This window comes from Accipiter gentilis, chromosome 14, assembly GCF_929443795.1.
Source record: "Accipiter gentilis chromosome 14, bAccGen1.1, whole genome shotgun sequence".
Classification (NCBI taxonomy): domain Eukaryota; kingdom Metazoa; phylum Chordata; class Aves; order Accipitriformes; family Accipitridae; genus Astur; species Astur gentilis.
The window spans coordinates 30,474,721-30,488,183 of record NC_064893.1 but is presented as its reverse complement, the minus strand read 5'-3'; the positions used below and the strand labels follow the sequence as shown (position 1 = coordinate 30,488,183).

General features: G+C 51.5%; 1 protein-coding gene across 1 annotated transcript; it reads left to right on the top strand.

The window, feature by feature from the left end:
* The first annotated feature begins 397 nt into the window (after nucleotides 1–397).
* On the top strand, nucleotides 398–11,715 carry GATA5 (GATA binding protein 5). Its single transcript, XM_049816651.1, has 6 exons — nucleotides 398–917; nucleotides 3,029–3,195; nucleotides 8,758–8,883; nucleotides 9,740–9,827; nucleotides 10,388–10,512; nucleotides 11,560–11,715. Exons 1-6 carry the CDS (start codon nucleotides 398–400, stop codon nucleotides 11,713–11,715), a joined length of 1,182 nt encoding a protein of 393 aa, XP_049672608.1.
* Nucleotides 11,716–13,463: the final 1,748 nt, after the last annotated feature.

Here is a 13,463-nt window from a genome sequence, read left to right as displayed (position 1 = left end):
GGGGGGGGGAAAAAGAAAAAAAAAAAAAGAAAAAAATGTTGTTGGGTATTTTTCGGCCCTTCGGAAGCGGTGGGAAGGTGCCGGCGGGGCTGCTGCCCGTTTCACGGAGGTTATTTCTCGCCGTGGCTCGGCCGCTGCTCTCGGCCCAGTGCCGCGGGTTTCCCCAGATGAAAATTTAAAAGGAAAAAAAAAATAAAATTACAAATGACGGCCCCTGCTCGAGGCAGGGAAGAAGCGCTTTCGGGTGCGAAGGGCCCCAGACCAGGGTCTCCCGCGCTGGGCCGGGGTCTCACCCCGCGGTTCTCGGCTTTTTCCCCCTCCAGGTTCCTCTGAGTGAGCCCCTCGGCACCGTCGGGGCGCAGCCGGCCGGGCCCTGAGCAGCCGCCGAGGACGGACCATGTATCAGGGTCTGGCCCTCGCCCCCAACCATGGCCAGTCGGCTTATTCCCACGACTCCAGCAACTTTCTCCACTCCTCGGCCGGCTCGCCCGTCTACGTGCCCACCACCCGGGTACCCTCCGTCCTCCAGACCTTGCCTTACCTACAAGGCTGCGAGCCTCACCAAAGCCACCTCGCCAACCCTCCGGGCTGGGGTCAGAGCGGTGGCGAGGCCACCGCTTTCAACGCCGGCAGCCCTCACCCACCGTCGGGTTTCTCCTACTCGCACAGCCCCCCGGGCAGCAGCCCTCCAGGCCGCGACGGAGCCTACCAGGGGTCCCTGCTGCTGGGCGGTGGGGGCCGGGAGCAGTACGGCAACGCCTTGGTACGCTCCGTTAACGGGTCCTACACCAGCCCCTACCCCGCTTACGTGACCCCCGAGATACCGCCTTCGTGGACGGCCGGACATTTTGAGAGCAGCGTGCTACACAGCCTGCAGACGAGGCAGGCGGCTTTACCCGGCCGCAGGTCCACTTTCGGTAAGGTCACCGTCGGCCCTCACCGTCTCCTCGGGGCGCCGAGTGGGTTTACCGGGTGGGTGCCATCTCCAAGCCGTAACCTTCCCGGTGGGTTGATGGGTGAGCTGCCCCGATGGGAATGGAGGGGATGATTTTATCCAGGGATGGAGAGATGGTCTGGGCATGGTGGGGGGGGGGGGGGGGGGTGTGGTGGGTGACCCTGGACAGAGGTGGGGGGGGGGGGGCGTGGGTGTGTGTGGGGGTGTGACACGAAGGGCAAAGACCACGTTTCAAAGGAGAGCAATTTCCCCGCAGGACGGAGGAGCAGAGGCCGTTCAACCCCTTCCCCCCTTCTACTCCCCCGATATCTCCTTCCCACAATATCGACTTTGTGCCTGTGCTTCAATACTTACCCTTGTTGTTTAAATTAGCGGGGCAGATTTATAGCTCCCTCCCTTTTAAGTAATTTATTGTGGTAAATGAGTTTATATTTGAACAGACTCTCGGTCTCCTAATTCGCCTTCGCCCAAAGAGCTCCGCAGCTGCATCGCTCCGTGGCCTTTGGAGAGACACTGAAACGCACTCAGGCGTTGAACAATAAACCGCACTTCAATTCGTTTGCATCCACACCGGAGAGTCCTTTTAAACCAAGCCCCGGGCAAATAAAGTTTGGGGCTTGATTTAAAAGGACTCTTCGTGCGCAGGATTTATAACCCCGGGGGTATTTCACCATCCTCCCCCGGCGGTGGTTTGCAAAGTCCTTTAAAAGCCACTTCAAGATCTCAGCCGCGTTATCATCTTTACTGCGGTGAACCGAATTATCTTATCTTTACCCCAAGAACAAAGTTAAACCAGGGAAGCAACAACACCCCCCCCCCCTCCCCTTCCCCACCGAGCCGCCTCCCCGGCTCGGCTTTTCCTCCCACGCCGGAGGGGCTCGGGAGCGGTTTCTTTCCAGGATTTTCTCTTTGTTTGGGAAAAGCCGTTGTTTGTGCGGGAGGGGATCGTCCCGGTCCTGCCGAGGGAGGTGATAGCGCAGAAATCTCTTTTGCGCTTTGAATTTGGTGGTTTGGGATCCGGAATAGCGGCCGCCGTCCTCTCTGCCGTTTATTTTTGCTCTCGAATAGTGTAAACCGCTCTTAAGTAGCGTAAACTATTCTTTTTTCATTTAATGAATTATTGCAACTTTTTTCTTTTTTTACTTTTTACATTTTCTTTTTATTTTCCATTTGCCCCTTTTTAATTTTTGTTCTTTCCCCTATCTCTTTCCGTTGGATCATTATTAATACGATCGAAGATTTTTTTTTATTTATTTTATTTTTAAAAAGCGCGTATTCTTCGGAAGAAAATAACATTCCAGGCGGAGAAAGTTATTTCAAAAAGAGAGAAAAAAACGGCAGGAGGAAAGACACCGCCTCTTAATCGAGGGGTCTCTCGGTTTTGCTCCGGGCTGCCCGTTCACCGCGGAGCCGCGCTCGGGGCAGAGACGGACCGGGGACGGTGCTCGGAGCTGCCGGCTCCGCGGCTTCTTCCCGGGGCTTTCGGGAGGGGGACAAAAGGGAGGAAAAACCTCTCTAGCAGGGCTTTGGGACCGCGGCCGGCCGGTGATGCTCTCCCGGGGAGCCCCCGGGTGCCCCGCGGCTGCCAGCCCGGCTTTGCTCCATGGGCAGCCCCGAGCCCTTTCCCAGCCGGACAGTCCCCACTGGCCGGCGACTAAGGCTCCTTGATGGAAAATCAGGAAAATGGCCCCATTTTGCTCCCCTCTCCAATTTATTTTTGCAACCCGGACTGCGGCCGGTGCAGGGATAACACTGGGCTCTTCCGCTGATGGGTTCCCTGCCCGCTCCCATCCCAGGGAGACCCCGGCCACGCTCGGTCTTTTGGGAAAGGGATGGGGGAATACGCAGTCTTTGAGCAAAATATTAAAAAATTAAGGTGCGGAGGGAATAAAGGGGGTTGGTCCACACTTTGTAGGGTGGAGATAAACTCCCCCCGGGGCAGAGATTGTACCTTGCAGAGGAGTAGCGGGGCACAGAGAATTAGGGACCCTCTCCCACAGGGTCCCCGTGGGCAGCCCGGCCCTGGGTGACCCTGTCCACTCCTGACCCGCACACCTTGGATATCTCTTCCAGAGTACCTGGAGGAATTCCCCGGGGACGGCCGGGAGTGCGTGAACTGCGGGGCCATGTCCACGCCGCTCTGGAGGAAGGATGGCACCGGGCACTACCTGTGCAACGCTTGCGGGCTCTACCACAAAATGAACGGCATCAACCGGCCGCTCAAGCCACAGAAGAGGCTGGTAAGAAGAGGGGAAAACCCCACAGGGATCCCCTGCTTCACCCGGGGGTGGCTGGAGGGCAGGATCCGGGGGGCTGTCACGGTCCCCACGCTGTTGGGGGTCTCTGTATTTGTGTTAGGGCCTGTTTGACCCTCGGTCCTCCCCCAAATAAAACACCATCGGTGCTGGCAGGAGCCCCTTGTTGCGGTGTAGAGCCGGCTGGGGTCAGGAGGAGTGGAGCAAATCCAGAGGGATTGCTGTCCCGGCACGGCTGGTGGGCAACACGGAGACAGGGCAGCCGGGACCGGAGGGGTCTCGGGGCTGCACGGAGGGGCTGAACCGCAGCCGAACGGGGGACCGATCAGCCCTGCCTGTGGCCCATGGCTCTGTGGGCTTCCCCCAGCTCCGTTCCCACAGCGGGCATGTTGCTTTTTATTCAATAATAATAATTCTTATTTCCTAGTTCTTCATGCAGACACGCATGGTCTAGGCAGGGTAGTTGAACAGCAGACAGGGCTGATGCTGAGCTGGCCCAGGCAGGTTTGCAGCTGTTTGCGATGGGAGCAGGATGAGGCCCAGTTCCTTCACCCTCCTGCTGAAGAAGGAAATTTGGGATTTGGTAGTTCCCGGTTTCTCTGCAGGTTAAAGCATTAATTCCACCACCACCCCCCCCCACCCCCAACCTCAGTGTGATATTGGGTTTCCTCCAATTGGGATCCCATCGTGAGAGAGGAAAGGCGCCTCGGATTTTTTTTTGTAGCATCGCTTTGGGATGTTTAAATTTGGTGGTAACAGTTTTGGTTTCAGAGGCTGTCATCAGAAGCCGTCATTACAAACAGGATGTTTGTTGGAGCCGTGCTGGGGAACAGCTGGGCGCTCCTTTTGCTTTCACTCAGGGTGTATTCCCGCAGTTATTTTTCTGCATTGCAAAACAAATTATTAGCAATAATCCAACAGCGACGAGTTTCTGTGTAAGAAAACCATAAAAAGAAAAAAAAAAAAAAAAAGAAGGCTGGGATTGAGCAAGATGCTTCATTCTGATTCTGGTCCCAGAAATCTGACTCTGGATTTGCAAAATGAAATGAGCAGCGGCTCCGTGGAAAATCGCTCTGTTTTGTTCATCGCATCAAAATCGAGGCATTTCTGTGAAACATTTAGCATTATCTGACAGGATTTGCCTGCCTCACCAAACCCCTCCTGGTCTCCTTTAATGTAATGACATTAAATCTGTACCCCAGCAGCGGGCTCTGGTCGCTGCTGCGCTGCAAATCTCAGAGTTACGCTGCTGATTTCTTCAGAGCAAATACCAGCCATGCAGAGAGAATGGTGCAAACCAGTTTAAATTTCAGACTGGTATCAAAATGTGGCGCTGGATGAATTTCCAGGGTTTTTTTTTTAACAGCTTTTCCCCAAAGGAATTGGGGAGGTCTTGCTGCTGTTCAGTATTTTATTTCGGCGCGTGGGAAGGGAGACGGTCTTGCGCTGCCTGCACCCCGCTTGGGAACCCCGAGCTCCCTGCCTGCTCCTCTGTCATTGCTGGCAGAGCCCCGCACGTAGCACTTGTGAGGCGTTTTTCGGCAAACATTTCAACAAAGTTTTCTGGTGGAGAACGCTCGTTCGCAGAATTAAGACCGTTTCCCAGGGATGAGCAAAGCTGGAAGCGTTTCCAACCTTTTATACTATTATTTTGGTAATCGATACTATAATGATAAAGCCCAGATGAAGGAGCTGATTCTTTTTCCCGGGAAACGTTTCAGTAAAGTTGAAATACTTGAGGGGATTTTATTTTATGGATTAGAAAAAGGGCTGCAATTGTGCCTTTCCATCCTGACTTTGGAATGAAACATTTCAAAATCTTGGGTTTTCCCAAGGGTTTGAAATGTCATGTTGCAACAAGTTCTGCCCCATCAGAGGAAGGGGGATCCACTGGTGATGGTCAAGAGGGTGCCAGGCATACTCTGCAAATCCACCACCGAGGGAGCGACCTGCACCCCTGTGGTTTGGGATTTTTCTTCCCCCGAACGATTCCCATGGTGGGGGATGTCTTCCCTGCTCATAACCCCACCCATACGGGCTGGGTGGGAGCAGAGCAGTGAACGCGGTGACACACCGTTGCTCTAAGAACGATGAAACCGGCTGTTTCACAATACGGTGAAATACAGACACGGGAAGGAAAAATGGTTGCTTTTGTCCTTTACGTTATGACCTTTGTTCTGTAAGTAGATGCCACGCTGGGAGTTATTCTGACTTCTGTTTTCACAAAGCAAAGTCCCCCTGAAAGCCCTGGAGAACGCAACGTGGCCCAGATAACACTGCGGGAATGATGTCCTGCAGCTCGGTAGCGCTCAGCCCGCTTGTGCGTGGGAGAGAGCAGGCAATAGTAGTGTAGTTTCCAGTTCATTTTTTGTTGCTTTTTTTTTTGAGATAAGGGCAACATCCTCTACGCAGCAGGGACAGCCGTTTTGCTACAGCCTGCGTCTGGCTTCAAAGCGCTGCGGCTTTCGGCAGAAAGGATTTATCTTAGAGGAGGATGGAGGCAGCGCTTTATTTTAGGCAGTATCTTTTCTAGCCAAAGTTTCTTGGCACGTTTCACGAGATGATACCTTAGACCCAATTCTAAAAGCCAAATCACTTTTACCATCCAGGAGCAGCCGGTGGAGGTGGATGGCTCCGTCCTTGCGCATGCAATTCTCCCGTGTTAGGAGCAGAGTTGGACCGTGCGGTCCAGCACCGGGGGGGCAGATGCTCGGCAGCTCCCACACCATCCCGAGTTGAAGGACTAACCTGGAGTTGAGTTTTGCTGGTTTGGCTCAGGGAGTATTTTTTCAGCCTGTCCTTTTTTAGAGTTTGCAATGCATAGTGCATTTGGTGCCACTTTTGGGGAAGGCAGGGATGGGACTGATCACAGCCCTGGGACAATCTAACAGGACCGTAGAGCCGTGCAGCGTTCGTGGTGTGTGCCTTAGCTTTCTGCTGGCCATCCTACTGCTCCCCCATCCTCCAAGGTGCAGGTTTGCCCAGAGCCGTGGTAACAAAGGTAAATCTCAGAGGATGCTGCTGCCTTTAGTCCCGAGCTTCGGATCTGCCCGTTTGCAGGAGCTGAGCTTGGGTATCTCAGCACACTTTGCTGCAACCTCTTTCCTATCAACACTAGGTCCCCTCTGTCCTGCTGGCAAGGGAGACAGAGCAGCGTTGATTGAATCTGGGGGTTCAGAGGCTTCTTTTTTTCCTGTGAAGCCCTGTGGTTTCATTTCCACCTCTGAAAAGGAGGTGAAGCAAAGTCTCTGACGGCTTTGGGCTCCCTCGGAAGGACCTGCCCTGCTGGCTCTGAATTTTTCGGGCTCTCCAGGCAGCGCTCACACACAGTTGATTTGATAGGCACCAACTTACCATTCCTTGAGCTTATCAGCAGCACTTGGCTGTCAAGCCGGGTCCGTGAAGAGTTTTTGTTTGAGTGTATGCTGCATTCGTATAAATAAACACTGGAGCACAATGTTGAAGTCAACAACTTCCTAGACAAGGTCAGAATGGTACAAAGGCAGCTGGGTGGAGGCAGGCAGAAATGCATTTTCTTTTAATGGAACTGCTGGGAAACCAGCAATAATGTATTGTACCCTCGTCCTTCAGCGAGCAACAGTAGCCTTGACTGTCTCTTTCTTGCTAAGCTGGCAGGTTGTGGTGCAGGGCCAGGTTCTCGTGGGGTTTCAGTTGTAATATTTGGTCATGGAGGATGGTTTCTGCTCTCCCTAGCTGTACGAGGAGGAGGCACCCCACAGAATGAGGTGCAGGAGATGCAGAAGGCACGTGCTGCTGCCGGAGCAGGTTGCGAGGCAGTGTTGGCAGGGCGGGCAGAGCTCTGGCGGGGCTGGCATTGCCCTCGGGCCACCGGAGCCACAGGTCTCATTGCCACCTTGTCTGCAAGCTGCGGACAAAGCGTTGTATGAAATAGGGACAGTGTGTCCCTCCTTCCCAGGGACCTGCAGCGGCCCAGAAATCTCAGGGCTTTCCAAAGGGCTTTGCGTTGGCCTTCCTCCGTCCGCAGGCGATGACAGATCTCACCAGCCCACGCCGGGAACAGTTACCCCAGGGCTGAGCGCCTCCAAATTCCCCTCTGCACCCGTGGCAGGAGCTGGACCCCCGAGCTGTTGCACCCATCGGGTGCTCGGCACGTCTTTCTGCTCCCATCGGGGCTGAGGTCCCTCCTGGTTGCAGGGATGAACGGCACAGCCTCCGCAGCTGAAAGGCTTTAAGGAAACTCTGTATCTGCTGCAGGATCTTGCTGTGACACCATGTCCTATATTAGGGACAAGGATTGCTGTCCCCCCCTCCGTGCCAGGCTTGTCAGCTCACACCTCGGTGCATTATTATTTTTGTCTGGTGATTTCTTGAAAGCGAAACAATTTCCAAAGCAATACTGTTATTTGCAAATAGTTGCTGAGAGCTCTTTGCTGAGCAACAAGTGAATCAAAGCTTGGGCATGTCACTTGTGTCTCTTGAAACTCCAAAGCTGATCTTTATTTGACTGCTAACTTTGTAAAAACATTTCATTTTTGTTCCTACTCTTCCCACCTCATCCATCATATTCCTCAGTCATGATATCAAGCAATAATGGAACAATAAACAAACAGGGAGTTCTTTATCGCCTGCATCACCTATTGTCTGCCTTTGAGAGGAATCAAAGTGATTTTTCTCAAGGCTGAAGAACATATTCAAACACCTGAATGTGGAGAGCCTGTGATATTACTTATGTCACTGGTATCTTATACTTAGTGAAGTCTTTTATTAAAATAGTCTCAATACCTAGTGTTAAGAGACTTTCAAATGAAATGCCTATTGAGCTGACAAGTCTGTATACAGAGACTTGTGAATTTTCCAGTGGCTTGGAGTACCATTGTCAGAAATGAGTTTGCTGCTTCTGCCAGAATATTTTCCTTCTCCATTTGGAAGTATTAACGTTTCAGAGCCAGCAATCACTGCACTCACAAAATATGTCATTAATTAATGTTTGCACGGTGTTTCTGCAGCCTGTAAGAGAACAGATTATCTGCGAGACGTGCAAAGAATAACCTCCCTGGTCCCGTCATGGGCCACCTGGGTTTGGTTCTGCTCAGTTCAGCCAGTTGATTCCAGTTGTCTTAAACCAGAGATTAATTGGGGTATTGCTAACTTTAGTGGTAGTTCTGAGTGCAGAAAAAGAGAAGAGTTCACTTAAAGCATGAGGAGTTTTCTTCGTGCACTTAAAGCCTGGCTGGCATTTTCCATTTCTTTCTCCATCTGAGTGGATCTCCTGGAGGAAAGTTCTCTGTGCTCTGAGTCCTGATCAATTCCAGCACATTTGCTCTAAGTTTGTGAAACGAGCTGTGAGGATATTTGCCAGGTTTATCAAGCTCAATAAAAAAAGCACTTGCAAATTAGAGTGATCTCACTTGAATGTAATTTCTTTGATCTGAATTTGGCTTTTGTGTGTGTTTCACATTTTCCAGGAAATTGGTGTAATTGGAGATTTTCTTTTTATATGACAGGAAATTTCCCAATTAATCATTCCTATGTGTGCACTCATGTGTTTGTTTGCTTGTTTTGAAGTCTTCATCTAGACGTGCTGGCCTATGTTGCACTAACTGCCACACAACCAACACCACCCTCTGGAGAAGGAACGCCGAAGGGGAGCCCGTCTGCAACGCCTGCGGCTTGTACATGAAGCTCCACGGGGTGAGGAGCGCGTCCGCACCGGGAGGGACCCTTTGGGCGCTGGGATCACCACCCGGCAGGTCCGGGATATCGGGTCTGGAGGGACCAGCCTCTAGACTGGACCCAGAAGAGCCGTAACCCAGTCCTGACTCCTTGAACAGTGAAAAGCTCAGTCTACTAAGGTTCTCCAGAATAAGGCTAAGGGGGTACTGGAACCCTCTCAGGAGGTACCTGCATAGAGGAGAGATTTCTGGCGCTGGGTGGTTCTTAATTAGGTTGTTTGCCAAGTTACCCCCCAAAAAGAAAGCTTACCAAGCTCCAGTAGCTGGAGACTGAAGCTCCCCAAGCCCAGACTGGAAACAAGGAGCATATTTTTCTAGATGTGGTCATTAAGAATGTGTGAAGGATGCTAAGGAGTCCACGTGAAGGCTGGCTGATAACATGTATCCACTGAGGATGGGAACTGTTGGTAACATGTCCATCAGCCAAAGAGAAGACTTCATCCCTCCATACAGGCCTCTGCAAACTTCTGCCTAAAGGTTAAAGCCTCTTTATCCCATGACCGTTCCCTCCGAGCCATGTAGGCTCTCAGTCTGTCAGTGTAATTTAATAGGGTCCTGTCATAAAGGTCACTAATAAATCAGGAAAAGGAAAATAGGAAATAAAGGAAAAAACAAAATTTGTGGGAAAGCCTTAGCTGTTAGCCTTATACATCTTCCAGCCAAGGCCTGTTGCAGAGAAAAATAGAACTTAGTGAAGGACAAGGACTTTAGGTGCTTTGCATGAGCTACAGCATGTAAATAGGAGAGCAACACGTGTGTGGGAAGGAGCTGAGTAAAATACCGTATTAATGATTCCAAACTTTATGGATGTCAAGGTACCACGACCTCTGGCCATGAAAAAGGAAAGCATCCAGACGAGGAAAAGGAAGCCTAAAAACATTACCAAAGGCAAAACCTCGACAGGTACGGTGCTGCTATAATCCGTCATGGGGGCTTGGGGCACAATTCACCTCAACATGTCTTCTGCAAGAAATCATCATAATTAGAAAATAATATTGTGATTTTTTTCCCCCTGGTGATTGCTTTAGATATAGGGCCTCTATTTATGTGTAGACCTTACGTGGAAGGAGGATGCTGGGTGGGAAATCTCACTGCTGAAATCTCACCTAGCTCCAGCCCCGCAATGCTCGTGTTCAAGCAGATCTGGGCTAAACTGAATAATGGGAAAAAACAGGGCTGGGAATGGTGTATTAAAGTGTCGAGGGGAAGGTATCACGATGCATTCAACATTAGCTCACCCAGCCTGTACCAGGACAGCACTGCCAGGCTGCGTAAGGGTGTTCCTCCTCCTCCATCAGCATTTTGGCAGCCAAATACAAAGGCTTATCCTGGCAGAGATGCGGTGGAGAAAGAGAGCAGTAGAGTCATGCCATGAGATGTGATGGTAGCCATTAAAATACAGATTTTCTTAGAGCAGATTTGCATCTATGTTGCTTCACCGTCCTGTACCAATTGTCTTCCAGGGTCTACGACTTCGGCCACTAACTCCCCTTCTTCCATTACGAACTCAGACAGCACGGTCACTTTAAAGTCAGAGCCCAGCGCGACCTCGCAGTATCCCGGACAAACCATCGTGTCAGTGTCCCAGGTAAGGCACAGGGACCCACAGCCATCGCCTGCTGAGGCGGATGCTCCACGCGCCTCGGTAGTCGCTTGACCTGAGGGGCCTTGATGAGGCTAAGCAATTAGTTCATTGCATTGGGGGGCCCCAGCCTGACAGACTGCCTCAGACCGAGGAAAGCAGGGAGCGTGAGCCGAGACGTTGCGGACCAGGACGGGCTCCAGCCTGTTTGCTCCCCATCGGATCTTCCGTCTGGCACTGGTGAGCTGGGAGGTCCAAGCTCTGCTGCCGCGGAGGCGATCGGCTGGCGAACTGACTTCGGCGCAGAGCCGGGTTTAATTCCCATCTCCTGCCACAAAATCCTGGGAGTTACAACCCTGTCGAGTTGATGGGATGAGCCGAGGGTGGAAACCTATGTAGCTCCCAAGAAAAGGCTCCCCGGGCATACGTTATCTGGGCTTTATAGCCCTGAGGTACTCAGCGCTCACAGAGCTGTAATGCTGTCAGAGACCCCAGATTGCAAGGCTGCGCTTCTACCCTGAGGATTTCTTTAGGGCGGGTTACTATTTTGTCTTGGCAGAGGAAAAAAATGGCTCTAAATCAACCCGCACATCAAAATTTTCTGACCCAGCACTATCTTTATGCTGGGTCTAAGCCCTCCCCAAGCTGGACATGCGTGCACGGAGGGGAAGCTCAGCTCCAGCACCCGAGCGCCTGGCGCAGCGCCAGCGGCGCCGTATGGGAGAGAGGGTTTTTTGGCTGAAACCGATAAATCTGATTTGTGCTGCGCTCTTAAAAAATATACACGCGCCTAGAGATCTCCAAACTGGACATGTTTAGTCAATAAATAAATGCAGATGGGCTCCAGGATGCCTCCTCCTCGCTTGGTCCTGGGGATGGAGCACCCCTCCTGCCCGGCTCCAGGCTCCTCCAAAGGGCAGCAGTAGCATCGGGGATAACCCACCCTGTTCATAATCCATCCTAGTCCTACCACCACGTTACGACAAGGGGGAGGGTGACCCGTTGGCTAATAACAGGCTTTCTAATGACTTTCTGCTTCCCTCCCCGGGGCAGGCGCAGAGCCAGTCGGACGAGGCGCTGGCCAGCAGCCACGGCGAGTTCAAATTCGAGCCTGAGGATTACACCTTCTCCCCCACCACCATGGCCCCGCAGCCCGGGCTGAGCGTGCCGCTCCGGCAGGACTCCTGGTGTGCCCTGGCGCTTGCCTAGAAAACCCCCAACCTCCAGCAAAAAGCCTCGGGACCAACGTTTTTGGCTGGCCCTGCAAACGGCCGACGGGCAGGAGGATGGCTTGCCCCAGCGCTTTGGGACTGTGGGCTGTCAAGCCGTGGCCACAGGACAGGTTTCTCTTGGAGGATGCGCATGGAAAACGCTGGCTGGATGGGGCCGGGATGGCACCGGCTCCCCTAAAAGCTCTTCCTTGGCCGGAGCAACCCAGGGTTGCCTCCCTGAGTCTGGAGCCCCGGGGCCGCCTCCGTTTTCCCGGGGAAAGCCTTCCTCCTTTGAGATGAAACCAGCAAATAAATGCATCCCAGAATCTATGTTTATTCGCAGTGATTTCTCCCTCCTATGACTCCTCTGTGTGCAATTTATTCCACTTTCCAATAAAGACTGTAATAACATGGCACCAAATAACTTAATTTTATTAAAATGTAAACTGTGTGGCCTCCCTTATGTTTTATTGGCCACAACAGGAAGAAAAGAGGAAAAAAAAACCCAACCGTTGTTTTAAACATTTACTGTTTTATATTAAAAACGATCATCTCTATAGAGTGTTAGCTTCTGAAGCATTTAGCATATCAACACTGAGCTGATGAGTCATACATGAAATAAACACGCTGCTCTTCCCTTTCCAGCTCCAAACAAAGATTTTTTGAATATTATTTTAGGCAAAACACATGACAAGAATGGTCAAAACCTCCCGACAATAAAAGAATACCGAAATGCTGTTTTTCTTTTGTATTTCCTGATTGGTTTTGATATTGCCAACTCTGAGCATTAGAAAATCAGAAGTTAGTCCTCCAAAAGTTAAGAGAAAGGTTTGAGGGACTGAAAAATAAAGGATGTCTTGGAGGTATATTTGTTTGCATCCAGCTTTGGGGATGTTTTGAATGGAGGAGTTCCAGTTTTCAGCCATGCAGGGCAGACATTCCTTTTTAATTATTTTAACAAAAGCCAAGCAGAAAATAATTTCTTGGAGCTGAGCTGTAGCAAAAGATGATCAGTGATGCAAAACCCACATCACACTTCCAAAAGCTGGCAACAGCGTGTCTCAACAGCTTCTTGGAGCTGCCCCAGGGAGGTGGGTGATGGGGAGAGACGCTCTTCTGGGGGCATGCAAGGGCGCCCTGAAGCTCCCGAGGAGCCTGGGGATAAGAAGACCATACCGAGGTGGGGAGATGGGTAGGAAATGAAAGGGGAGCAAGGTCATGAAGTTACTTCTACGGCCTGCTTTATTTGTTATTTCTAAATAAAATCCCCAGCCTGGCTGAACGGCTATTTATGGCCAGGAAGCCGTCAAGTAATAGTTCCTTAATATAGAAGTTGACCTGTCCAGGGCTTCCTGGAGCAACTCTTCCTCTTGTCAGAAGAGATGGATCACTTGATTTTTATTATAAACAACAGGCTAAAGATGATGAGGGAGAGTGAATCTGACATCAAGTTGCAACTCGGCTGAGATGGAGGATGACGCTTTCCACCATGCAACTCTTACTGGAGGAAAGGGGATGCTCCAGGTACTGGGGAGCATCGGTCCCCTCCAGTGCTGCCAGAGCTCAGCGGCTGGTCCCTCAACGTAGCCTTGTGCAGGCATGGAGGGGTCCAAGCCACCCTTTTATCAAACCCCATGGATGAAAACTGTCTTTGGCGAACTATTTCTTGTGCCTCCAGAGCTTCGTTAGCAGCTTGCATCATGCCAAGCTCCAGTGCCCGGGCAGGGACTGTCACTGGGCATCCCT

Excerpts from the sequence above, each read along its gene's own strand:
- GATA5 (XM_049816651.1), top strand. The coding sequence starts at position 398 with ATGTATCAGGGTCTGGCCCTCGCCCCCAACCATGGCCAGTCGGCTTAT. Across the intron at positions 918-3,028 it reads CGGCCGCAGGTCCACTTTCG|AGTACCTGGAGGAATTCCCC; the intron begins GTAAGGTCACCG and ends TATCTCTTCCAG. Across the intron at positions 8,884-9,739 it reads TGTACATGAAGCTCCACGGG|GTACCACGACCTCTGGCCAT; the intron begins GTGAGGAGCGCG and ends ATGGATGTCAAG.